Below are 25706 nucleotides of genomic sequence, written 5' to 3' on the forward strand. Positions count from 1 at the left end.
CTTGAACCCTAGTTACAAGCCCGAGGCCCTAACCACCTTTCTTTTCTTAAGAGACAGCAAACTAAAATTGACACATCTACAGGTATGTACAGTAGGACATGTAGTCAGACTCTGGGTTGAACATGCATCCTGCACATATCAAATTTCTGATCTGCACGTTGGTTAACCGTGTGTGACCCAAGTGCAGTTCTCTGTCTCTGTCTCTGTCACCACAGCTGTCTTAGCATACACTATGAGGGCGATTTAATATACATTATATAAGGACACAACAAAGGTTACAGATGGGAGGAGGCCATTTGGCCCAGTTAGCCTATTTGGCAGCTAGTTGCTAATTGATCCAAGAATCTCACCAAGCCATTTCTTGAAGAGGAGCCAGGGTATTAGCTTCAGCAGCATGTCTGGGTAGTTTTGTCCCATATATGCCCTGTGCATAAATACGTGTTATCTTGATCTCCGTTTTCAATGGACTTCAACATAGTTTCCTCTTGTATCCTCTGGCTCATGTTTTTATTCTGTTGAACCTGAATAACTCCTCTGGGGGGAATTTGTCTGTGCCTTTGAGCATTTTGAGAGCTGTATGACGTCCCCTCATAGTATTCTCTGTTCAAGACTAAAGAGGTTGAGTTCTTTCAGCCTAGGACATTCCCATAATGGGTAGTCTGCAAAGCAACAAGTAATAGGTTTATTCCATGCTGAAGAGAGAAGAGAGAAAACACTCTGTGAAGCCTTGTTTCTTATAATTTGGGTATGTTTTCATATGAATCTTTATCAAACGTCTTCTGAAAATTGAAATATACCATAATGTATACCCTATACAGTTCATGACCGCTGTTGTTTGTTCAAAGAACTCTAACAATTAGTTAAGCGAAAGATGACCCAGAGACCCACCTACGTGCCACAGCATTTATTGGAGCAATCTGAGTGAAGTGCTACGTTGCAAGAATACAAAAGCAACAGAACAGAATTTGAACCCATAACCCTACAGTCAGGAACCCAAACCCCTCTTGCCCTGGTATGTAATATGCAAACTCAGCAATCTAGTGAATTACATCATCATAACTGCCTTAATTTGCACTCTAATACTATGAGACCTTTATATATGTTATATATGTGCACTCTTCTAATATGTTCATCTCCTCCATTTAAACATAATGAGTGGACTCAAAAAAATAATAGGTTGAAGACACATTTCACTTTGCACATGATCAAGTCAGTAGTGCCTCATAAACTCTTTGGAATTTGGAGCAGGGTTCATACATCTCCCAGAATTCCCCACAGAAATATGAAGTGCTCTGCTTGAAAAATGCAAATGAAATAGAAACCTCCTTTATGAACGCAGCATTATAAGAAAACAGCCTTGATGGAAGCATTGATAATACTGATCAATAAGAAGTGCAGCTTTTCCTTAGGCTTTTTTTATATCTTTTTTGTTGTTTGTTTTATAAAGGGGTCAGTGGAAGGGTCAGGTAGGTAGTGGTGTGGGCAGGATTCTTCTGCTTTATCAATCAGGATTTTAATTACACACGTCTCGGGCGACAGCTAGATTAGAAACCAATTGACGCTATCGGCACCAAAATCTAATTACTGTTTATTGACAGATAAGGACAGGGCCTCTTCACTTTTCAGAAACAAGATAAACCTTTTCTGAAACAGAAAGAAGAACAACAGGTACAATGCACATATGGCTTTTAGTTGTAGGAGTTTGTCAGAAGCAGACAAATTTACACATTGATAATACATATGATTTCAGGATTACTGTGTACGTGATTCATTATAATTTATTATACAGTTGCCCTATAAATTGTTAAAGACAACTGTAATTTTTAAAGAAAGCTGTGTACTACAGTACAGTACCTGTGCTGGTTTTACTTTATTCCTGTTGCTTATCGTTGTCCAGGGAAACTCAGTTAAATACTCTGTTCAGTCCAGTTTGAAGACTGAGTCATGGCCATTCATTTCTAATCTCTGGTCCTGTATACACAGCATTTCCTTCACATAAGCAATTGCAATAACAATTATGTGTGAATTGACATGCGCTGTGTAGGTGAAATGGGAAATGTTGCATTAACTTGTTTTCTGTTGTACTAAACTCCAATATTAACAGCACCAGCTGACACTGGGAGGGAAAGGCAAACTCAGAGCTCTCTGGCTGCACAAAGACTGGCTGTGTGCTCCATACAGTACATGCATGGGAAGGAAAACCAACCAGACCGTGTTTTGAAACTGCAAAAATTGTACAAATGTTTTGTGCGTATTGGTAAATATTTTCAAAGCTACTGTATTATCATTTCTTTCTGTCTTTGACAGAAAACACAAAAACACAAAAAAGTCAGAACTGCAAAACTGAAAATAAGTGTTCCAGCTGCTGATGTTGCATCTACTATATTGAGGCAGGAAAGCTTGGAGACCCTTTGCTCATCAACAGCCCTGTACAGTTTACACTGCAGTCCATTAGTGTAAGTCAGTGAGTCAGAGTCATTGGGGCCATCACATTAGTGCATGTTAGCCCACCACATTAGTTTTACAGCCAATATATATCTGTACTTCACCTTTAAAGCTGAAAATCTGCCTCAGGTAAATATGAAGTAAATTATTGGATTATTGTTCTTTCATTTGGCTGTGTAGTAATGGCTGGATTATAAACATTGCAGCATATAGATTTCCTGTCAGTTCCCATGAATCAGACATCCTTATCTTATTTACCACTTGCATCCTCACCAGTGCTGCAAGCTGCAAGGCAGAGCGAGGTAGACAAAAACAGACGCTGCAAAGTCCACTCAGAGATTTCAAAAACCACTTAGTTCTCCTGTCCGTATTTGTTAGGAAAGTAAATAGATGAAACGAGGAGCGCTGAATTCAGAGACGGGGGAAGTGGCTTCTGGACGAAAGCTGGGTGAAATAGAAATCGGACCGCGCACGGACTGGAAACAACTGGTCCCTCTCCGTGCACACGTACAGCCGCCCATTCCTGATTCTGCCACAGAACAATTCCCGTGAATATTGATGTTAGACTGAAGGAGCAACATGAATGGCCAAATACAAACACGGGTCTTCAGAAACAGAGTGCAGAAGGGTAAATCTTGTGGCCGAGTCTTTGGAAATGGCAGTGGGACGATTGTGACAGAAGTGTTGCTGTTATTTGCCCTGCCTTTCAAAATATGGGCTTCCTGTGCAGGGGCAGATTAACATCTCTATGACTGAGCCTTCTTTTCTCATACTGTATATACTGTGGGCATGCTAACCGCCTCTGTTTCATGTAATAAAGTGTACTACAGTACAGAGGAATCTGGATTGTTAGGGGTATCCACTGCAGGCAGCATTTTCTTTGGTTGTATGGTCTTCGTCTATTTCATCATATTGCACCAGCTCCTCTCCAGAAGAGCTTTTCCCCCCCCACAAATATCCATGCAATTGAAATGTTTTAAATGCAAATCATTGGTTCAGGTATCTATCTTTGTGTGCACGTGTGTGTTTACCTTCACACCTTCTGTGAAACCCTAAAGACTGACATGATATATTTGTTCAGTTTAGGTCTGGAATTTGGAATTAACCCAGCCTTTATCTTTCATTGTACCTTTTGTGTGAAAGTCCTCAGAAAATCAGCAGTTTGATAAACCCGGTTAATAACTTCTTGCAGAGTCTAGCAGCTCTCTTCTTTACGGGAATCAGCCTGAAATATAATCTCCACTTCAGTCAGGCTCTTTTGATTTAGAACTTAACACAGAGACTGCTGTAATGCGCCTGGTCACAGGGATTTTGCACCTTTAACAAATTGCATTTATAGATTTTCCCTTTGTAGGGATAATCTGATCTCTTAATTTATACCACAAATGAATATCAGCAGGGGGAACGTGATCTACCCTTTTTATATGTGCTTTCCTGGAGTCAACCATGGTGAACAAATATCACTAATGGAAAATATGGTAAACCTTATGGAATCTGATTCGGTTTAATAAGGCACATTTTTATTATAATTTTCACTTTCAAGCAAATGCGTTATAATATGCTTTTCTGAAGGGAAAAAAGCAGATTATAATTACCGGCTTTCAATCTCTGATTTGTTATTTTGCTAATGCTGATACTTTGCAAATTTGTTTTTTGTTGCTAGTTTTTCCGGTGATTTGATTTAGTTTAATTTGGGCGGACGCGTGCACACAAACATTACAGAACATGAGAGCTGACTTTGTTAGCTTACAGCTCACTTTACGCTTTCTTTTTTTTTCTGTCCATCGACACTTAGTGTGCGCTAGAATGATCGTTCGCGACAGTATTGCTGTGTTTGACTGTTAACAGAGAATGCGAACTAGCGCTCTTACCTGTCTGTGATATTCTAGCAATGAGGGGATGCTCCCTCTAGCGGTGATCCAGGAATCAACAAGCGCGGGGACTCGGAAATGGCATGTGAAGTTGAAGAGCTAAGAACATAGCAAGAAAAAAGAATCAATATATTGTGTGCGTAAGGTAGATTTAAGTGACTGTAAATTAATAAAATGAAGGGCTTACTGTCCAGTTTCCCAAAAAATAATTTCCCCACGTTGTTGTGCAGCTAGGATATTCGGTAGGCCTACTTTAAACGGCAAGCAGATAACTGGGACAAACATTTAATAATCTTCGATTTAATTAAAAACAGTTCGGATAGTAAAGCACTGTCTCTTATGTACATAAGTATAAGTAAAAAAAAAATCTCTTTCCAAAGCACTTATAATTACCTATAATTTGAACTTTGTAGTTTTGTTGTGGTTTTCCCGAGCTAACAAACGCCGAGCGCTCCTTCGTCATATAATTTGTTTAGTGACAACAGACAGATGATACCTGAACGGCCCACTCTCTGTTCTCTACAGGCACGGCACCTTATTTATTCTTAATTATAGTCTTATCATTTATTCATCAAGGCGCTGGAATCCAGCAAAAGTAGAACCGTATTCAAGGTTTTCAGTGTCTCCGATGTCAAGTCACGTACTGTATTGTGGGTTTAGGGAGATTTACAGAAGTCCTGACACGTTAATGGTCCTCAACAGCAAGCAATCATACAAAAAAAAAACCACTTTCGAAGGAAAAAACAGTTCAATGACCAATATATACTTTTTTGCATTTTTGCATGATTAGCAACACTAAAGTTCAGAAATCGGCTCCAGCAGCTGAGACGATCTAGGTGGGTTTTTACTGTGATCAGGGGCTGTAGGCTGGACAGTGTACTGTGCTGGAGGAGGAGTTGATAGAGCCGTACGAACACCACATTTACCGACAGTCTGATTGTTGCTGCCACTGTATCTCCAAGACCTCCTTCTCCTGAGCAGCACCACTTGGGAATTCAGTATGACCTACCTGTGCGCTAAGGTAGAGTAACACTCTCCGCGTTACTTTTCTGCTATGTCTTGTCTGGGGGGTCGATTTAATCAAATTGCAGTCGCCAGTCCTTACGCTTGTTAACTACTGTAGATTTTAAACGTATTTTGCGTGAGGACAAATTAGCCATTTAATAAAAAACAAATCTACCCAAGCTCTTTCATTTGTATCATCTCAGACTATCGCTACTGTGTTCTCAATGTGTATTTTCAAGTTGTCTGCAATTTCACCGAGTCTCAGAAGTCTCTTTTGTTGACTACCTGTAGCGTAGTCGGTACTGAACTATTTATACAGAACAGGGTTTGTTAAGTGTTTTTGAAATGCGATACTTGCAAGAAACAAATTCGTACTTGTATATTTCAACTTAGAAAGCAGGAAGTGATTTAGGAGATTATTGGTTCAGATTTGCGAAATAACGATTTAATTATTTAGAAACTGTAAATGTTTCTTAAATATCGTTACGGGCCTTAATTCGCCTCCCAATTTTTTTTGGTGTCAAACTACTGTACAGGGCTCACTTATTCGTAGTGGATGGCTGTCCTCAAGGCTGTTAATCAATTTTGTTAAATTTTAAATTAGCATGAAGTGTGTTATTTCTGCTTTGTAAGCATAATGAAAAAACAGCAACAAGATGAGAGAGCATTAGGACATCCCCTGAAGCAAAACGGTGGAGGTAACAATGAATCAATGCCTCTCTTTAGTTCAGTGACCTGATCCTAGTGATCATTGTTTTGGAACTCTCGCAAAAGCACCAACATTCCCACTAGTCTGTCAGAACAATACAGAACTGTCTGATGTTTCTTGACATCACTGAGCTTTACAAACACAGAGATTCAGTGTGCGAAATTATTGTTTTAAGGAGTTGATACACTGTTCTCCCCCATGAAGGGATTTAGTTCACTTTAATGTGGATAGCCCCATTTTGAGTCCAGAGTGAAACACTGGAATAAGAAGAGATTTTCTTTTTAGATTTCAAAAGACTTTTGCTTTTTAGGAACGATTCTGCCTTGCTGTGGATACTATAGAGAATTTATAGAAAATAAATTCTAATGATATTTGCTTAAATGTATTTTTCTTTAAAATGAAGAAACCTTTAAATTATTGATACAGTTATCAATTCCTTTTTAAAATCCCTCATTTAAAGAAGAGTTAACAGCAGTGTTTAAAACCCATAACGAGTTTTTTTTTAAATATCCATAAAGGTCAAATTATGTAAACACGTCAAAGGTTATATCCTTAAGTTTTACTAATCAATACACTGTGTTAAATAAAAAAAAATTAAGTACTTATTTAAAGTAAAATCAAGTAAAGTTTTAGTAGTTTTTCTTTTAAATTGAATGGAGAATATTTGACCATCACTAGAACTTTACCAATTTAATATTAATGTAATCTCTCTAACATACCTTGACACATACTGCATATTATACTGCATATACTGTATACTATATATAATCCAATTGCAACTAACTAGTTTAGTTTATTTACTTAGTGTTTGAAGTGTATTTTTCATACTGAAAATACGTACTGTAGCTGAAATTGAGTACGGATTTCATATTCTGTTTTGGCTCAGATTGGTTCAGTTGAGAACACACATTTACAGTATTTTAATAAAATGCAATGAATATACTAGTGTCCTTTCAGGGTGTTGTACATATAATTGACATATAATGTATAAAATATCAAAAAATATTTCCACACTTTTACTTAAAAAACATCATTTTAAAATTCTGCTTAAATGTAGAAAGTGGAATAATTTTTCAAAATCGAATTATTAAAACTAATTTTGCCATTCAATCTTGTCCAATGAAGAAAAACCTTTTCCTTGGTCAAATGATGCATTTTGGCAGTCCCTAACATCCCTGCACTGAAGAAACCGAAAAAGGTTTTCTTTAGTTATTATGAATGGGCCCGTATTATATGCTAAAAGTAGCATATTATTCTGAAAACCCATCTTTGTGCCTCTGGTGAATTCTGTGGAGAATGTTGCTAACTCAACTGTTCTCTTCTCCATCTTTAAAGTAGAGGCTTCTTGACTCTACAACCTTTGTATTTTAAAAATGCACTTTTTAGCATTTAGCATTGTGTTGTATTAGATTAGAGCTTAAAGAGAAACAATATCTTAGTTAAAAATACATTGATTTCAATATGTATCATAACAATTAATTTGAGCGTGTACAAAATATAATATTATCGTGATTGAACAAGACGGAAAATGTTTTGAATTAATGCATCATACATTTTCAGCAGAAAAAAATAATAATTCCACCAAGAATGTACAAAAGTCGGCAGAGCCATATACTGTAGTTGAATGAAGAATTTCAACACACTCTCCTGCTCTTTCTCCCTAATAAGCATTCCAAAGGGATTGTTCTCTTGTTTCCTTAACCAGATAAAATACATTCGGATTTAGAAAGAATGACATTTTATTCCTGTCTTTTGCAATTAAATTAGGAGTTGCTGTACTTCTGCGATATCAATCATCACTTTCATGTATTGCAGAAGGCTGATCTGCTCCAAAATAGTCTAGCACACACAGTAAACAGTATTTCCTTTCCTAGGTAAACTGGTATCGAGGTCCGGATGCTACCTTATAGTTTTTAAAAATACACTAGCCTGGTAACACGCTCACACAGTGCAATAACCCTGAACTTTTCCTAATTCTCTGTCCATGGTTGACCACGTATCTAAAATAGGAGTCATGATAGTAATGAGAAAGGATATAACGGTGAAAGAGAACTTGGTTATTTTATTTTTGGTGAAAGATATAAAAGCTGATAAAACACTGTATGTGACTTTATATGCCAAGGAACGTACCTTAAATGCTAGAAATGATGCGCCTTGAGTAGACTGGGAATGAAAAACAATTGAGCAGATGATGGACAGATAGGTACCGTACAAGGTAAGGAAGAAGCTACTCAGAGGGAATTTCCTGTGCGTTCTTCAATTCTTGCATTTTGGAGAGGAAGAAACTTGTTATCCAAATCCTTTAAGACAGGTGCAGTTGGATGAAGTGAGTAGCAAAATATTAATCATAAAGATTAACATATAACATCTTTTCTGGCCGTATCTCAGAAAATAAGATGCAAAGTTTTCTTCTTCCCATCCTAGTCCTTACGTTATGATTTATAAGCTCTCTGTTAAAGATGTCATCGTTTGCTTTCAGAAATGCTGTAAGAATCATGGATGTAAAGATCCCCGTTAAATGTGAAATGTTATCTGCATTCTTTGCATTCTTTCAGAACATGATCAACAGTAAAATGGGATCTTTTGAAAGAATCGCGCAAAGGAGGCAGAAAAATGTTATGCTCCTTTTAGATTTGAAGGACTAGGTGTGTGGTTTGTGACACAGAATCATCTTTGTGAATTACATGAGAAAAAAGCAATCAATGAGAAATTCTAAACTGAGCGCTGTGGTCGTAAAATGTTTGTCGTGCGGATTATACGTACTCACCTTTAAAAAATGAGTTTCTGACCCATTCAATGAATGTCCAATTCTTGTTACAAATTTCTTGCCTGTTATCACACTTTTAAATCTTCTTTATGTGTATTTGGACATGTTTCCTGTGTGCCTTGTCAATAATAATAATGGTGCCAATCAAAATTATTATATTCAATAAACATTATGTGACTGCAATGCGTGTTATGGAAATATATTGAACATATTGAACACAAGAAAATTGTTCCATTGACAAAATGGGGGTTGTGAAAAATATTTGTAATAGCACAACAAAAACTGTATTCATTTAAAGCACAGCAAGCAAAACATTAACACATGCCAAAGATTAATATATGCAGAGACAAATTTTGTTTTGTGTTCCATAGCTCATGGACCGATAATCTCACAGCAATTTTTTCTCTTTGGAGTGATAGTCATTTCTGTTTCCAAATATGTACTTTGGTCACATACTGTAACCTCAAAGTGCTTATATTTCACATTTCAGTCATAGCTAGATTATAACTTGCCTAGATTATACACCGTCTTCTAGAGTGTTGGTAGGAAGATTTACCATGCTTTAAGAAAGAACCCAAATGTTAGGAGACTAGAAAAAAAAAAATAAATTAGGAAAATGAAATAAAATGAACTGTCCAAATTAGATTAAATTCATCGCTATAAAAATAAGGAATAAATGTTCCTTTCAACACTTTTTAATTGATCTTTGCTTGTTTATGTTTGAGGTACTTCTAAGAACCACTTGGCAGTGCAGTTATCACAACAGGTCTGAATTGCTGATACCTGGTATTAAAATATACTTAAGGATAATTAGAGCATGTCACAATCCTAACGCAGTCTCTCTACATTTTATTCCATTTTTTTTTAGCATGATGAGTAATATGTGTGTGTGGTACAGGGAGAGTAGCAGTGGAGTGTGTGATGTCCTGGGCGAGTATTTCGATTCTGACTGGCTGCCCTGTACACCTCCTCCTCCCTTCGCAGTCCCGGCCCTGCCAGCCTCTCTGTTGCTTTAAGTCCTGCCCCTAAGAGCCAGCCAACAGCAGCTGTTCCATATTCATCAAGCCCTTCAGTCTTAAAGAGCCCTATCCTGACCATGGAGAGAGTCATTTCTCTCACCCTCTCTCTCACTGTCTCTCGATCTTAGCGCTCCCACCACTCTCTCTCTCCATCTCTCTCCCTCTCTCTCTTTCACCCCCTATACCTCTCTCCCTGTCTCTCTGTTTCTCTCTCTCTCTCACACACACATACACATATACACACATACAGAGAAACACAGACATACCTGTGCACGCCAGGGGTTGGGGGCTCTGAAGAAGGCTTTTGTTTTTTTTTTTTCCACTGCCTCTGAAGGTGCTCTGCTTCCTTTTGGGAAGAATTTGTGTAAATCGTTTCCTCTTTCCACTTCCTGTGATTCCTGGAATGCTAAAACTGGACTGATGGACATTTCAGAACTTTGTATCCCAGACCCTCTCAACTATCATAACCAGTAGGTGCTCTTCTATTCTTTCCTACCTGATTTTTTTTCCTTTTTCTATCTTTTTTAAATATTAGTGTTTGGTTCTTCTTTGAATAAGTTACCAGGGAAGATGGGCAACTTCTTTTCTGAAGAAACAATGTGCTGTCGTCCGTCTCCTTTTGGTGTGAAGTGATACATGACTTTTGCAGTGGTACTACACAATAGGTACAGGCAGGTGCAGAGATGTGTCTATGTTGCCTTGTGTCAAGAGAAACACAAGCAGATAAGCGATTTCTGGAGCTCACCCGTAGTGAGGAGAGACGGACATTTAGGTTTCTGTAAAATAATAATAATAATAAAAAAACAGAATACAGTTCATCCTTATGTTTGAGATTAGCCTTTCAAGAACGAAGAGCTTGAAACAAAACTTGTCAGGATCTCTAGGCTTTGTGAGCGGCTGCAGGCAGGGAAGTTGTCCATGCATTTCAGTCTGGGCTCTCAGTGTGATGGGAAATAAATTACAGCAAATTAGCTAAACTGAATGCACTAGATAATGAGCAGAGTATTACACTTTGCTATATTTGCACACAGGAAGATAAATGAAGGCACCTTTAGCCCCAGTGTTCCACTGAGTGCCCGCTCAGTATTTTGGTCAAGCAGACTGCGTGAGACAATGTTGGGGAAAGCAGGGCTGCCAGGATCCCGTGATTAATAAAACAACACCAACATTTTTTGTGGCTTTCTCCAATGTCTCTTTCTTCCATTTTAGTCCGTTTGGATGTACTTTAAGTGTAGTAACTGATTGGGCAATGTGCAAAGGGAAAAGTTTACCTATCTGTTAGATGACAAAGTAAAAAAAGGTAAAAGTTAACTGTTTTATTTTACATACGGACTTGGTTTTCCATTTAGTTCAGCTATGTATAAACTGTCGATTTAAAAAAAAACATGCACTGAGATTTTATTTTGAATATTGTACAAATGTTTTATATAAATGTGATATACAGTACATTACGATAAAAGCATAAATTATGGAACAGCAATAATTATTTTAGAGTGAAGATATTTACAGTAAAGCGACAATTCTATTTTATTGTATTATTGTACTCTGTGTGTATGACAAGTAAAAATAGAATTTATTGAGATATTTTAAAAAACATGCTCACCTTTATTTTCATTATGCTTTCAAAATGTATTCTTATGTTCACTTTTATTCAATCAGATTATTGTATCAACAATAACTATATACAGTATGTGATTTTACCACAATCTGTATTTATATTCTGATTTTCAAAACAACATTTAATTTACATGTAAAACCTCCAAGTGTTATTTTAGAAACTGATCATTTGCTGTCAGAATTTCATCAGATAAATGCATTTCTCATTGCTGCTGAATTGTTAATAGAAAAGTACAAGTTAATGACATGGCAGATTAAGGTTTGTGTAATACAATGGAGCACAGTTAAGCCATATGGATTTTAAATATCTTTTCTGAAGATCCATAGTTTGCAAAGTACCATATACAGTATACAGGGAATCCAAAATCCATGCTGCTGAACAAAAAAAAATACTGTCACAGTTCATTCTGGGATGAAGGTATTCCATTAAAATTTTAAGTCAGATGCCCTACCATTAACCCTTCATTGACCACTGGGAAGCAATTTCATTAAACCCATTAGGAATCTCTACCTCAAATGAATCTAGTTTTAAGCTTCTCTGTGTTAAATACTGATCTGGATTATGCAGGTTTACATACTGCTCTGCACTTTTCTTCAGCTCTGCTGTCTAAATTGGATGGCTCAGCATCCTCTGGGAACTTCTTACTTGGAAACAGTATATATAGACATGCATTATGTACTGTTTATATATCGATACATGTAAAAAAGAATGTTTTAAAATACACCATATCCTTAAAATGTCAAAAGATAATGCAGTACACAGCAGCTGAATAACTAGATGTCTTTGTTGAGTGAATGCATTAAAACTAAAGATTGAAAGAATAATATTATGATTAAAAGGACAAAAAAGGTAAATTGGTTTGTTGTCTTGGCTACCTTTTGTCATGCAACTTTTAAGAGAAGAAATGCTCTCCTCCACCTCCCTGATTCAAATAAGCCCTCTGTGTGTCTGTAGCTGATCCATCAAAATGTTGATGTCATATCACATTATGATACATTTACGTAATATAAAAGAATTTTAGTAGGTTGATTAGTACCTTGAGTGAGAATGCATGGTGCAATCTTCAGAGTACTTTTAAAAAAGTGTTTGGGATATTTTTTAACAAATGCATGATCAATACCTCATGATAAGTGTCAGAAAATATTCTGGCCCCATAACCAGTACATAACCAGCAAAGAGATGCCGACAACACACCAAAACTACTCTTGTCTCCAGCTGCAAGCTTAACATTAAGCTTCCATTTTGAAAGACAATCGTGTTCCCTCATTTAGTTAGAAATGCAAGTAATTGATTGGTTTCACTGCACTAGTCAAAGAATCACATATTTTTCTTGAAAAAATAATCGTATTGACTGTACCACAGTAAAAAGTTCTGTTTGCCATTATTGTTGGATTCATAGGTTACAGTATTAATGAACAAAACTTCAAATAGATTATTTTGAAACGCTCATCCTGTGAAGCGGTTCATTAAAAAAATTGAAAGAGTTGCTTAAGATCCAAGAAAGGACTATTTATGATTTATTTCAGTTACTCTTTTGAATACAAGATAAAACTTAAGAAATAACCTTTTAAATGTGACCTCAAATATATTTTAAAGAACTGAAGTTATATTTTGGAAATATACTTTGTAAATAGCGCAATACTGTTTTGTGTTCTATAAGAATCTACTAAACATGTTTAAATTCAATTTTTGCCCATTCTTTAAAGGAGCTTGATGCATTTATTTTCCTTCCTTTCAAGTGTACAAGAATTCACACATATATGTTTATATATAATGTATTTAGAGAGAGTGAAGTAATGTATAAGTAAATGTATGAGAACATAAATAAATTTGATTAGATTTTAATGTTACTATTTCATGGAAAATTACCATTTAATGAAATATATATTTTTTTAAATAAAACTGATTAATAATAGAAATTCTTTACTTGAAGGTTATTATTTTATACAGTTGAAATAATAACAAAGATTAAGGTCTAGTACAACACACTGTGGTGTATTTTGCCAGGAAAACCCTTGTTTTCTCCATTGTGCTTCATCTTTCTTAAGTGTTTAATTGAAATGTTCCAATCATTTTGCCACAGATGTTGTACATCAGGAAAAAAAGCAACAAATGTTTTACATAATTTTCAAGAATGTTATGTTTTAATATACTTCAAGCAGAAAATGACCATCATCTGCTGTGACAGAACATAGACTCTATTCATAAAAGAAAAAAAAAGCAGTTCTTACTGTTTCTGTGTTTGTGAGGGATGCAATAATACTGTAGCCGCCGTGTAATTGTTTTATTTGAGTCATAATATTATTGGAAGTTTTGTATTTAATATAAAAAAATAGGTTTAAATCATTTTGACTAAAATAAAATTATTCTTCAAGAGCAGGGATTAAGGGGTCACTGTGTTAATTCTGTTGTGTGTATTGAGCTGCTTCAGGTAGGTTTAAAACAGATTAAGAATTTAAAAAAATCCAGATCATTTTTCCTAATTATTAAATGTGTGTTGCTGAAGGCTGGAAGGAAAATTGTTTCAGATACTGTATGTTTATGGCACCAGGCACATACTGTAAAGCTTGGAACAATACAGAGAGCATTGTGTAATTGTGCCAAGGCTTCTGTTACACAATCAGTGGAGATAAAAAATAAATGTCTACAATTAAATATATTTTGTAAATATTGATTTTAATTAGGTGACATCAACTATATGTTTAATGACAGTTGTATTAATCATATAGAGACTAGCCCATGCTACTTTAAAACATTCTGAGACGTTCATATTTAGGGGCATAGGGAGATATAGTTGGAACAATATGCATATGCTGGTTTTATTATTTTTTGTTGTAATTTCAGAGGCTATACATTCACTTTAAAAATTCCATCTAAAATAACATTGACATATTTGTCCTGGACTCTTAAAGTTACTACATCGCTTTCTGAAGGTTCTGCAAGTTGGTCTTTATCAGAGATGGTTTTAAATACTAAATATCTTTGTTCTTAAATATCTGTGTAGCTCGGTCAGGTATTTTTCGCTATCTGCATACACAACCTATTTTACAGTTCAGAGAAGCTGTCCGGAGAGCTGTGCTACACAAATATATAATAAAACCTCTAATTAAATGTTAACACGAAAAGCACATATAATTTTGGCATAAATGCATGGCTATTAATGAAAATAACAGCCAGCTCTGAGGACACATACAAAAGTGCTCTCCAGCTTTATTTTAAACATCTGATATTGAGAGGTGTAGATTGTGCTTGATGAAGTGTCTTTTACGTGGTGTAAAGTGAATGTTGTTAGCTACAGAATACTCTTTATTTTACCTGATACCCTGTGCTATGTTGTTGGATTTTCTGTATTTGTAGTTAAAGACACAACAGTCTTCTCTTTCATTTATGACACCATGTTGCCGTTTGAATTTGAAGAGTTATCTTAATATAAGTATTTAATTAAACCAACACTAGAGGTATCGCTGAACATCTGCTGTGCTTGCAAATGCACACTCAGAAATGTTTTTAAATCCTTTGCAAATCCTTCAAATTCGCCTGAAACCCAAACAGTGAATGAAACTATTCCTGTTATTGGGTGTTGATTTAAAGTTCAGATTTTTTTTTTTTACTTTTTTGGAATGGAATTAACGGAATTAATTTCTTTTCTTTGGCCAAGTTCTGTAATCTTTATGGATGTCAGCACAAGGAAATTCACAGGGTAAAACAATAATATCTGCTGCTGACAGGTGTAACTAATGTATTTTCAGTAAATCACACACTGTTTTGTAATATAAGGGTATGGAAAGAGATGATACAATTCACATGGCTGGCTTTCTTACTGTATTTTTGTTGTGGACTTAAATAAGGCCGTTACACAAGAAGGGACTGCTGATTTCTTTTAGTTCTGTTTTGTCTGTCTTCCATGGTGCGGTCTTACGACTTCCATTTCATTCTTCCAACCTTTTGTTTTGTTTTCACTCCTGGAATCTGGCTCTGGTTCACCTCTCAGGAATCTAGAAATCCCAAGAATTGTCAGTTTCACTTGATCTGCCTGTGCTGACTTATTTTCCTAAAGCGCAATCAGAACTTGCATTTTTTCAGTGCTTCATGATGTTCCAGGCGTACTGGTCTTGATAACTACAGCTTATGCATAAATAACTGATTTGTCATGTTTCTGATTTTAATTTTGCTGTAACTTTTTATGTGCAGTGATACAAAATATAATATTTGATATCATCCCCTCCCTGCTTTTTAAATTTTAATTTGAAATAAAAAATGCACGAATGGCAATTTTGTACACAAGTTACTTTTAAAAACAGAGACAACCCATTCCATTAGTCTATCTTAAGTTAAAAGCTCTTTGTGAAATTACAAAGTATTCTTTTTTATTGAGGTAATCAGATTTTTGTTGTCCTCTTCAAGATGGTATCGTGGGCTGAGGCAGTGGCGAGTAACTGATTCAGTCCACACAGACGCTATCCAGATGGGATCAGCTGACAGTAATTTAGTTTCAGAATACATTAGTGGAACAAGCTTTTGGGCACGATCAGAGATCTTGGTATTAGCTGGGTCCCTGGCTTCTATGTCCACTTCAAATAGCCACAGTGCTCGGGTGACCACTGGCTGTTTAATTAGTCTGGGTAAATAGAACAGGCAAATCTGGAGATCTAAAGAATTTTAAGTGGAGCATCAGGGGTTGGCCTTAAAACCTAATGTTTAAATTCAATTTTGCAAGCAAATCTAAATGCATCTGCTTGTCCCAATAGGGGCTTATTTTCTAATTCATTAGAATGATTACTCAGTCGAATGGTCACACCAGACACATGCCATTTTAGTTTGATCTGTATCGCCTATGTACATACATACAGTATGTGTTGCACTCTTCCTTAAAATTGCCGGGCGTTAATACAATGTTTGGATTGAACGACCTGAATAGTCCATTTTTTAAGCTCTGGTTTTCTAATCCACTCCTGAACACACCTTCTTCCTAGAAGCCCCGTCCTCACTGAAGGCTGGGCCTCGTCTGCTCCACACTCTGTCAGTTTAATTATCTGCCGAGACAGATTTGCTAAGCAGCCTTCCCAGGCAGAGTGGTAGCCCCACAACAAAATCCTTTCGTCTCTTGTCCTGTAGTGCTGACAACTAACACATTGATTTAAATGAAAACCAATATATACAGTATGACTCCAAACCTTTTTTTTCAGTTCTAGTTATTTTTTTATTTTAGTTCAAATATGTTTGTCACACTGGGCTGACATAACTGGGCTAACAAGGTTAAGAGCTGCCGTATGATTATCCACTGGGAGGTAGGGAATTTCTGCGCTTGTACAAAGTGAGTCGCTGTGAAAAGACTCATAGGATGCAAAGAGAAGGATCCTCTAATTTTCTGGAATCTCTCTTTCACGTACCCTAGCAGTATTTGCAGACTTCTGTGTTTTTTCTTGTTTGTGATTTAAGTGTTCCCTATATGCATTCATTCACTTATTAAGTATAATAGATATTGCTTGTTAAAAATTATTGATTTGACAAGGTAGTGCTTTGGATCTGGGGTTACATGTGTCATGTGTTTTAAGCAGCAAAACTGCATTGAATTTAATGAAGTATATCGATTTAAAGCAGTTGTATATATCCACACAGTAGTACTGTATATGCACATTGATATGTTGTGTGCACAGAGATTAAATGATCTTAGGTTACAGCAAGATTAGGCAGAGAAATTTTATATTTTCAGATTAATTCTGGAAGCTAGGGTTGTACAGAAGCAGGAACAGCTGAAAGAACAAAATTACGTCAGCAAGAAAAACCTGAGTTTAATTAACTTCTATTTGTATTATGTTGTAGCCTGTATACATTATATTTTACGTTTCATATATGCATTGCTCTGTTAACAGACACAAGTGATTTTTTAGACAGTTTCAATTGTCTTAATTTAAATGGAACTTTTGTTCAGTCCTTAGAAGAGTCTTTTTAATGTTCTGAATTTCTAGCTATCATTTTGCTGATATTGTGCTTACTATTCTGATTGACCAAACACTACCACAGGACATAGAATGTTTGTTTTTTTTAGGCCCGTCGGGTTTGGTTCTGGTCTGTACTGGTGTAGAATGACTGCTGCGCACTAACTACAGGAGATCAACGAAGGTGTGCTGTTTGTGTTCCATCCTGAACGTCTCTATTAGATTTTGAGGTTTTTTTAAACATTTGAGGTTTTTTTTTATTGAAACCAAATGGACTTTGTTTTTCTTTTTTTGTGCCAGATTTTGAAAGACGTAAAAAAAAAACTTAAGAAAGACGATCTGAAATAGTCACCATTTCTCCATGGAACACCAAGTTCAGTTTGCAGGTTCGGTTTGTTTCAATCTGTGCCAGTGATCCCCAGAACTTAGTTAGCCATACTAACCTTTCAGATTTTTTTTTTTAACTGTAACAGTTGGCTTAAAAAACCTCATCCTTTAATCTGTGGGATTCCGCAGGGTAACCTGGGGTCTGTGCCTGTTATAGTGTAGGGGGATCGCTGGCACAGTCTGTTAGCACTTGGCGGACACTTTGCTACCACGTCTGTCTTTGCTGTAATAGAGAATGACTTTCCTGAGTTCTACAGTTACAGTAGGTCCACTTCAGCCATTTTAGGGTTCAGCTTGAAAGCTATGAATGTGCAGCCAAATCAAAACTCTGGATGAGCCCATAAATAAAAGCAGAAGAGCAAAATGTCCTCTAGTGTAGTTGTTAAAATTCTGGTGCCGTTTATATTAATTATGATTCCTTGCATACAGTATATGTAACGCTTTTCATCCTGAAGGATCCCCAAGCACTTAACGGATAGGAGAGGGCCCACATCAGTCACCACCACAGTGCAGCACCCACCTGAGGTGACACATGGCAGCCATTCTGCGCCAACAGCCCCACAGCAGATCTGGGGGAGAAGGGAGAAATGACATCACTTCATCAGTGAGGTGACGATCTTAGACTGAAACCTAACCAGGAGAAGGGCTTAACATCCCTACTGTTAGAAACAGTGTCACATGCTTTTTGATGTCCATTGTGTCAGAATTTCAGTTTGACATCTCTTACACCACAGAGTTCCCTCGTTATACTAGGGCGCTGATGTGGAAATTCTGGAAGAGCGCCCCCTTCTGGACCCCCAAAACTAATATTCCTTAGACATGAGCCAGCACTGATCAGACCCAGCCCTACTTAACCTTTAAGGTCAGGCTATGAAGTGGTAACCCTGCCACATAATGGATATTTAAAAATATCAGCCAACTGGTTACTGCAATTAAAGCTCGAATACTTTTAAAGCTTAGAATTTCTGCTTCTTTCCCAAAGCCTCACAAAACACCCTTTTTTCACACAATGTTCACAACCTGAGTTGCACAGAACAAAAAATGAAAAGACACTCTCTGGCTCGCAGTTAGCTGAAAGAAGAATCTCCACAAGCCATAGCTCTGTTTCTGAAAAAAGAGGAAAAGGAAAAACTAAAATTCATTGTCCGTTAAAAAAATCAGCATGTAAAGGCCTCGATGAACATGCACAACATACCTGAAATATTTTTCAAAGGTTTATTTTCATGAAATCACATAAACTGCAGGGTAATTTGATGATTATTAAAGATGTGCCATGCTTTGCTGCTTTTACCAGTGAGGGAGTATTGTGTGACTGTAACAGAGTGGTTGTAACTGAATTATAATCCACAAGTGACACCTTCCCTTTTACTCCTTGGATGAAATTTATTCAGAACATGTAAGTGATTAAATTACGACTAACATAAAGAATGAATATTTTTCAAAAAATAAAGCTGGCATTAAAGAAATCATGTGCATCTGCTCTATATTATGTGATCTTATATTATCTCCTCAATGTTAGATCTATATTATGTGATCTTGTGCAATGATCTTAATTTGGTGCATTTTGTCAATACATTGTACGTGTACATGCAATTTTTAATGCGAGTGCTGAAGTATATTTCTTCTTCCTCATCGTTGAGTTGTTCATAATATCTTGTGCGTGTGTGGTTTTGCTAAGACAGGTTACAAACATCTAGCAAGGCAAGGAACTGAACCTACAGTACAACCGTCCAATTACCCTCATGGCTTCTCCACTCCGGTATTATATTGTTCGTCTCCTATCATCTGGGTGAAAATGACAGGAAATAATCTATCTGCTTTTTTTTAAAAAAAAGCTAATTACCTGTAACAGGTAGATGGAGAATGCAGAACCCAGTAATTTACACTTAAGAGAAAACACAATGTGCTTAAGACGTGCATGTGGGTGATTATCAGTGAATGTTATTGGTATCGAGCCTGCAGTCGTTTGAAGGTTATGTTTCTCAGCAGTAATTGAAATGCAAAATAACATTAGGATCGATGGTTAGCTCTGTTTATTTATTAAATCAATATCGAAACCGTCCGTCACGATACTACCTCTGATTCTAACTGACAGCTTAACCAAGTGCGCAGTGTACACAACTCTGCCAGCTGACCTCTTGTAGGCTCCTGTGTGTTATATTAAGAGTGTTTTTTATTCATCTTCTTCGGTAATGCTGTTGTTGACATTGCTTTGGGTTTTATTATGACGGTATGCACTCTGGGCTTCATATTTCAAGATGTTGAAACAGGTGTTCCAGATATTTAAGTGAAGCTGGAGTGACATTGAAGTGACGACACAGGTTGTAGGTCTGTGAGGAACAGCTTGAAGTGAACCTCTGTGCTCTGAAGCGCATTAGTGGTGAAAATGCTTTGGTGGCAAGAATAAAGCAATACAAATATATCCAATATGCAGGAAAAGGTATTTAGCAATTTAGTGACCCGTGATGAACCCCAAACTGCTGTGTGCTGTTGTGTGCTGAGAGGATTTTATTTTAGTAATACTCTCCTTGGGAGTGTGTGCAACAAACCCTTGCTCACTGTTTGGAAGCTCAGGCAAGTTCTGCCTGATCACACTGGCATTGAACACTTCAAGACACAACCTCCACTCTGGGTAACAAGAGTTTGTACTTTTAGGCCCATTGTAAATGTTCTTATTGTGTCCTTTTCCATTCTTTCCAGACAAAGGAGCTTACTCCGCTAAATCATGTACCATTTTGTACTGCTGCTTTTTTTTGCTCATGTGAGCTCTTTCTATAAGTCTCAGGTGGCTCTAGTTTTGTGAATATCAATAACTGATATGTTTTAGTCTGTCTTGCTGTTTCGGGTGTGACAAGCATCTTTTTTAAATTTGGGAAATGTTTTTAGGTAAATTAAAGTAATTTTGTTTTATTTTAATGTCAACGTACAGCCCGTTACACTTTTGCCTGTCTGTTAATTTGAGTTTGTTCCTCTTTGACAGTCTAACTGACCCACAATTTGAGAGTGACTGTTCTCGGTAAACCATAGCACAGATAAATTTAAATCTTTGTTTACAGATTTTTGGATTAGAAAGCCTTTTTACCTACACTTGAGAATATGTAAAGAACGCAGAAATCGAGGCCAAAGAGGGTAATAGGAGAAGGTTTCATCCCCAACTGATTGGCATAGTGAGTATGAGTTTTTAACAAGAGACAAGAGTGTCATTTAGATAGTGCTGTTTTTCATTATCCTTAGATCATTATTCTTTTTTACTGTACATACTGTACCCCATATACACTTTACATTAAAAAAGCTAAAAGGCAGGTGATTTATGCTCAGAGAAGAGAGGTGTTTTTAAACATCTTTAGGAAAAAAATTAAACAGAGTACCAAAAGTCTGGAAAGTCTTACAAAAAGTCTAGCTCTCATGTCAAGTGAGGCCAACGGTAAAACGTATGTGTGGATTGTCCCCTGAAGGAGATCCATTAATTTCAACAATTTCTTCACAGTTTAATTATTCCCAAATCGAGTTGTGCCAGGCACAGTTACATAAATCACTGAAACCCACAGGAGTTTTTATTCTGATCTCTATTTCTGGGGGAAGGAGAGGGGAGAGTTGAAGGGAAAAAGGTTCAAGTGTTAGAATCCAGCAGTGGATCAGTTGTCCTGGATAGTTGGAACAGTTCAGAACCTCTGTATAGCCTGCCTGCCAGCCTGTATCCAGCCCATGTGTACTGATACATGCAGGAATATGCAAACACACGTCTTACTTACCCCATGGTGTAGAGCTTCAAGTCTCAGTGTTGGTGACCTATAAATTGTTCATGCGTCTTGGTGACTGAGAGCAGATGTCTTTATATTGGAGGTAATGGACCTCTCTACATACTGGACATGACTAAAATCTTCCTAGTTGTTAAATATATTTTGTAAAATATAGTCTTTACTGAGATCCATTACATTATTTGGGGTCCAATAGTCATTTGATGTGTTTTAAGGCCTCTTGGTATACAGTATATGAGGTTATTTGCTTTATTTTTATGTACTTTCGTTTCCTAGGTCAGCTACATTCTAGCATTGCCCTTGGAGATTCACTTAATTTTCCTGAACAGGGAAGAGGAAGTAGAACATAATTAATGCTGGTACTTCCATGATCAGGATTTTTTCTTACTGGTTCTTTTCTCACTGTGTCCTAGACAAGTGGGATTTGGATGGATAGAACACACCTGTCCATCTCCCTGTACACAGCAGCAGAATGGTACTGTTTAAGGAGCGGTGGCTCTGTGGCTAAGGGTCTGCGTCTGTGGCTGGAAGGTTGCTAGTTCAAATCCTGCAGCCAGCAGAGGAATCCTACTTTGTTAGGCTCCTGAGAAAGGCCCTTAATCCCATCTGCTCCAGGGGCACTGTATAATGGCGGACCCTGTGCTCTGACCCCAGGCTCTCTCCCTGTCTGTGTGTCTCATGGAGAGCAAGCTGGGGTATGTGAACAGACAAATTCCTAATACAAGAAATTGTATAGGGCTAACAAAGTGATGTTATGTTAATACTTAATAACACTTATTGCTCCTTCAACATTACCCTTTCAGCGCCATTTCCAGGTGGGCCTGGGAAGACAACAGTAGAAAAAAGAAAAGCAACACAGAGACTGGGTATCCATACAATACAAATATTCGCAGGTTATTTGTACACAACAAAACATGTATTATTTAAAATAATAAATCCTGATTAACAAGAATTATAATGTCAGTTATGGTTATATAGATATAATAATAATAATAATAATAATAATAATAATAATAATAATAATAATTAATAATGATTTGTGGGTTTGGAAAACATTTTATTTTCATTAGTAGTGGCAAATGACTATTTAAATTCAATTTTTAAAGTGTAAAGCGACAATAAAAAAATATATTTAAATTTATTTTAGGATTTTTTCATATTGTGATTATCTGGTGTTTATCATTTACAAATCCAATAATCATTTTGACTTAAAATATTGGCTCAGTGTGACTAGTCAGAGTACCGTGAGAACAGTTTTGAATGACTACTTAGCCAAGAAGTTTTATCATATCTCTATATCCTTTTTATCTAAAAAACTGTTGATGTTTCTTCATTATTCCTTCTTCAGTCTTCTGTAGTTTATGCTAATCGCTGTTCCTTTTGTATTTTATTGCTTGTATAATGTCTCACACACATTCTATACTCTTATTTATTTTTCTCTCCTAATTTCCTCTACCCCAGTTCCCCTTTTTTGCTGATGAACAATATAATTTATGAGATGTGCAGGATGGGCCCTTTGTTTAAAGCAGGTAGAGTTCCCCTAAACAAGGACAGCCTATGAGAGGAAGATTAATGAACTAATTTCATGCATGGCTCCTTGCCTCTGTCCCTCCGTACACCAAGTCCATGTGTGTCTAAACCTGTGATTTACGTTGCACTTTGTACAATGGGCTTAACCCCTAAAAATAACATTTCTCTCTGCAGATAAACACACTTCGGAATGCACAGCACTTTGACCCTTTAAGACTCCTCAGCCAATGTCTTATTCCTGATTCTAGTGATACACAATATAGAATGATTTAAATTTATTTGTAAAGAGCCTTTGTAGGAATTTACCAGTGCTAACCTAACATTGCAGTCCTTACAAGTAGGTGTCTTTGAAAAGAGAAAACTCATTTCAAGCGTAATGTTGAGGCAGATTTAAGATGTCATTGGAATTGTCTTTTGAATCAAGAGCCCAGCATCTTGCCGTGTTGCACTTTGTGTTTTGTTTTTGGGTGCAAACCCATACAACTGGAGATTCAGGACATGAATAAATGCAGTACAATCAAAGATCAAATCAGGGACAAAAACGTCCGAAAATGACAAGTTATTACTGTAAGTCATGCACAGTATAGAAACAAATACAGTATCTGATTCTGACTTTGACTTCAGCTTTATCTTTGATCAAAATTTTGAAGTAGTACCTTATATTTTCTTTGTTATAGAAAATTCAGATTTGCTTATTTAGTCCCCTAAATTGTACATTTTTTACAGTATGTCTTCTTTGCGAGTGTATGGACATTTTTTTAAAAAGCACAGTATTATTTAGCTGCAAGGTCATTTTTTCAAAAGTTTATTTCATGAAGTTTTGTCTATCAATTTATCTGTCTGTCTTTTTACATGGACAGCAGTGGAGAGGTATTTATATACTGTATTCACACACAGAGCACTGTCAGCTCTGTCTGTTGAGGTCTGTCATGAAACGGGTCAACATTTTTGAGTTGATATTTGTCAAGGAATTTAAACTAGACCTATGAAGTAGAAGGGAGTAAGAGTCTGCTGAGTAACGCTCATTGAGTTCTCCTTAGGACTGTCTCAAAGCATTTGTAAGGTCAATTTCTAATACATATTTTCTTAGTAGTATGGCAGTATAGCTCCAGAATACATTGTATAGTGTTTAAAAAAGGACATTTTCAACGTTAAAAGCAGAATATTACTTTAATTCATCGAATGCCAGATGAAGCGAGAGCTTCGGAGAGCTGTAAATGTCAACAAGTAATTTTAACATATTGTGCAAATCAGTATGTTGACATCAACTGAAAAGATGCAACAGACCTTTTTAGTGTGGGATATACTGTACTGAACTTCCTCCCCGATTTGTCATACAGTTTGTTTGATCAAATATTCCTATTAATTTATGCATTCTGGAGTTTAGACCCCAGCAAATTTGTCAGTTTAATGGTAAAAAAAAGTGTGATGTTTTTCGAGCTTTAAACAGAAAAAAAGAAGATCGATAGATCTGATTTCTGGCCACAGCAGCAGTATCAGGCAGGCAGCTGGAAACGGGTCTCATGTTGTAGCGCTGAATGATATCATCGCTTTATAAAGACACAGTGACGTAGCGGGAGAAGCTAAATTTAATCCTTGCTGGAGACTGAGTGACTTAATTGTCAGGGTCTTGCAAAAGCTGGTCCTGCCTGTGGTAATCCGGCACCATCTCCAGGCAAACCGGAGTATCGATCCAGCCACATTCCAGATGAGCTAGCATAAACAGCACGCTCGGCCCCTTTCTCCGTCCGCATCCCATTCCCGTTTATGTATTTTTTTCTCTTTGTTCGGCATTGTAAATCTCGGCATCATAAATCTTTGTCAGCTTTACACATATAGAGCATTTTATAACAAAGAGGTCTCTGCTGTCTCTTCCCTCCAGTATTTAGAGAAAGACTAATGAATAGGAGAATCCAGAATTAGGGGCGTCCTCTCCTCTGAAGATTAAAATGGGTCCCATTGGAGCAGGTGGAGTGCATTTCCTCTGCAGTGTTACCCTCTTTTACATCATTAAACAAGGACTCCCCACTCCTTTTGCTAATGGGGCTGAGACCGTCAAATTCCCCAGGTAGTTATTAACCCGTGGAAGTAATAACTGGAGGCAGCAGTGCCATTCCACATTTCCAATTGCTCCTCAGTTTCTCCACAGCAATTCATTTATTTCTCTCTGGACTCTCGGTCCGCCTGCTGCCTATCCTCAGTTCACGCAAGGTTGCGGGAAACTGGATTTTGGTTAGTTTGCCCAAAGTTAGTGTTACCAGTGTAGACTCTCCAGCAGCACCTTGCCGCTGTGTGCGTTTTAGTCCTGTGACCGATGTAAAGTGACGTTTTGTGAGAGAGTCCGGAAAGGTGTGAGAATCTATTTTTAGCCCCTTGTCCTGACGAGAGCCGCAAGAAATCAGTTTTCTCTATTTCACAGTTGTTGTCTTGTTTTGATTTTATGTTGCATTCAAAAATGGGAAAAAAAAACATCATAGGTAGGGGTGGAGGGTATGGGGGCCTACAGTTCTGTGGTTTTTGAAGAGAGGCTGAGGGCTTTGAAGAAGAGCCAGTCCTGTCAGAGGTTAATTTAGCAATTTCTTGGCAAAGTCCAACGCTACTGGCTTATCTGTGAAATCACCCAGGATTTTTAAACCGATCATCCCTTCAGGAGCTCTG

The 25706-nt window shown here is 36.9% G+C and overlaps 1 protein-coding gene across 1 annotated transcript in view; it reads left to right on the forward strand.

Annotated features, from left to right (window-relative positions):
• The first annotated feature begins 10118 nt into the window (after positions 1–10118).
• The window catches only part of esrrb (estrogen-related receptor beta), a 65432-nt gene continuing 49844 nt past the window's right edge, over positions 10119–25706 (forward strand). Inside the window, exon 1 of the mRNA XM_088925532.1 lies at positions 10119–10286. Within this exon, the coding sequence (XP_088781658.1) occupies positions 10237–10286 (50 nt within the window). The 5' untranslated portion in view covers positions 10119–10236. The remainder of the gene's footprint in view (positions 10287–25706) is intronic.

The sequence above is a fragment of the Atractosteus spatula genome, chromosome 9 (genome assembly GCF_055471065.1).
Source record: "Atractosteus spatula isolate fAtrSpa1 chromosome 9, fAtrSpa1.hap1, whole genome shotgun sequence".
NCBI lineage: Eukaryota > Metazoa > Chordata > Actinopteri > Semionotiformes > Lepisosteidae > Atractosteus > Atractosteus spatula.